This window comes from Sesamum indicum, linkage group LG4, assembly GCF_000512975.1.
Source record: "Sesamum indicum cultivar Zhongzhi No. 13 linkage group LG4, S_indicum_v1.0, whole genome shotgun sequence".
In the NCBI taxonomy this organism is placed as follows: Eukaryota; Viridiplantae; Streptophyta; class Magnoliopsida; order Lamiales; family Pedaliaceae; genus Sesamum; species Sesamum indicum.
In genome coordinates this window covers 13,918,065-13,920,642 of record NC_026148.1, presented here as the reverse complement: position 1 = coordinate 13,920,642, position 2,578 = coordinate 13,918,065, and the positions used below count along the sequence as shown (strand labels likewise).

General features: G+C 31.0%; 1 protein-coding gene across 1 annotated transcript in view; it reads left to right on the top strand.

Moving 5' to 3' along the window:
- Nucleotides 1,488–2,578, top strand: part of LOC105161011 (uricase) — a 6,484-nt gene continuing 5,393 nt past the window's right edge. Inside the window, exon 1 of the mRNA XM_011078557.2 lies at nt 1,488–1,843. Within this exon, the coding sequence (XP_011076859.1) occupies nt 1,646–1,843 (198 nt within the window). The 5' untranslated portion in view covers nt 1,488–1,645. The remainder of the gene's footprint in view (nt 1,844–2,578) is intronic.

Here is a 2,578-nt window from a genome sequence, read left to right as displayed (position 1 = left end):
TTATTTCTGTAGTGCGTGTATTTATCTTATTTAATTTCTTAATCATATTTATATATATAATATAATAAAAAAGACATGTTGCGTATAATACTTAAAAAATTATTTTTTAATTTACTACTTAAATAATATCTTTTATTTTTTATTTAAATTTAGAGACAGCGTACCGTAATTATCTTTATTCGAAAGACTGGATCATTTTTCTAAGTAAATTTAGTCAGTAAAATAATTCAAATTTATTTTTATGTTTAATATACTTTTGTGTTTTATATTTATTAATTACTTTACTTTTAAATTTTTTATTATTCATTTTTAAACTTTACAATTTAAATAATTTATTATTTTATTTTTGCATAATAGAGAAGAGATTTTACTTTTAAGAGAAAACGATTGAGAGATCAAGACATGAAAGCATAGGAGATTTGTCCGCACTTGATTTGGTCAAATCAGAATCAATCATGGTAATTGTAATGCACTTGTCTTGTGATTGGTGTACAATGCAGAAAAAATAACTAATCACACATCAAGTGTGATATATTTGCTCTGTGATTGATTTGATTTAACCAAATTTGATTCGAATAAAATTTTTTCCATATAAATTACGTCGATATTCTCCAAAACGAGGTCTAGTTACGTAAACAAACTCTATTGTTTGTAAAACTATAAGTACATTCCTTAATAGCCCGTCGGTATAAATTACCTCAACATGGTGTTCGTATAAGTTCGTCCATGAACGGGTGCTGATTTAAAAACATTAGTCAGGGTGAATTACATCGATACTTTCCCGAGTTATACCTAATTATATAAATAAATTCTACTATTTGCAAAATTACAAGTACATTCCTTAAGAGGGTGTCGGTGCAAATTACCTCGAGGGTTGTTCGTACAAGTTTGTCTCCGAACAGGTGCCGACTTGAATTGCATTTACGACATCAATTACGGTAGCTTATATCGAGATTTTTCATATCTAATTATATAAATAAATTCTAATATTTGTAAATTTGCAAGTACACTCCTTAATGAGGGAGGATGGCAGTATAACAACAATTAGGTTAAATTACATTCAAAGTTAGGTCTATTCATGTGAAAAGCTTCTAATTTTACGAAATAGGGATAACTACACTCCACTCCACTATCGTGAGATTTGGAAAATTATTTAGTATCTCTAAGATTTACTTTCGTCTAACAAATAAATCTTTCTATTATTCAATATTCATCGAATTTGTTGATATTAATAAAAAAAAAATCTATATTTAACTTCAATTGATTGATTGTAGGTCAAAAAGATTTTTTTATGACTAAGTTATCCTCATACGTCTTCATGCATGATATATTTTCACCGTTATAAGGATAATTTAATTGAAAATAAATTATTTGACTTATACGAGATCTAATAAATCAATTCAATGTAAATATTAATTGTTATTCAAAAAATTAAATAAAAAATTTTAAATGTATTAAATATAATTTTTCAATTTGTATTTAGAACCAACGAGAAAACGCAACTACAGCGAGTTAGAGTGACGCGCGAAGGAAAAGCGCTATTAGAGAGTGGCAATCGAGTTCAGATGTGACGCGAACGACCCACTGATTCGTGATTCACCCACTGTGAGCAGATTCAGATTCAAGCAGCAAAGTTTTGGAAAAGATGGCTGTGGATGGGGTGAGATTGGAGCAAAGGCATGGCAAAGCGAGGGTTAGAGTTGGGAGAGTTTGGAGAGAGCCGTGCGGACGGCATCATTTCGTCGAATGGAATGTGAGCATCAGCCTTCTCTCCGATTGTCTCCCGGCCTACACTGATGGCAACAACTCCGATATCGTCGCCACAGATACCATGAAAAACACGGTAAAAAAGTGTTTCTGGACTTGGTGATTACTGAGTAATTTTTTTATTTATCGCTGATAATGGATTTTTGTTAATGGTTTTGTTGTTTTTATCTGATGCAGTTGAATTGATTCTTCAATCTGCTTGAACTTTTTCTTATGTCAAAGAATAGGAGGAAATCGAACCCTCCTATATCCTTGCTGTTTAACTTGTTTAAGCTAATTGTTTGAGCAGTCGTTTGTTGCTGGCATCTCATTATCTATCAGAAATGTTGATTGGTTCTGAATCTAATTATTGGATGATTTTTACGTCATGATTTATTGGTTTGAAGTTATTTAATGTTATGCTAGTTGTGTAGGTGTGTACATTAAATTCTTTTCCCCGTAAATTCCTATGCTGTGACTGTGAGTAGATAATGACCTCGGATTATAATTTGACTAAAAAACTTAAGGTAGTGAACTTAGAACTGGAAAAACTATGATTCGCAGAAACTCATACATAGCTTTGTTTTTTTTTTTTCCTTTTTCTGGGAAACTCATATATAGCTTTGTTTTTTTCTTTTTGTGGAAACTCATACATAGCTTAGTGATGCCAGTTTCCTGTTTCTCTGAGTACAATGGTTACAGGGCGTGACTGATGTAGTTGATATAATTAGTCAAGTTTTAACAAAGATTACTGCTTTTTCTCGGGGGGGGGGGGGGGGAAAGAAAAAAAAAAAAAAAAACTAAGAAATAAATTGAAAAAAAAAACTTAGGA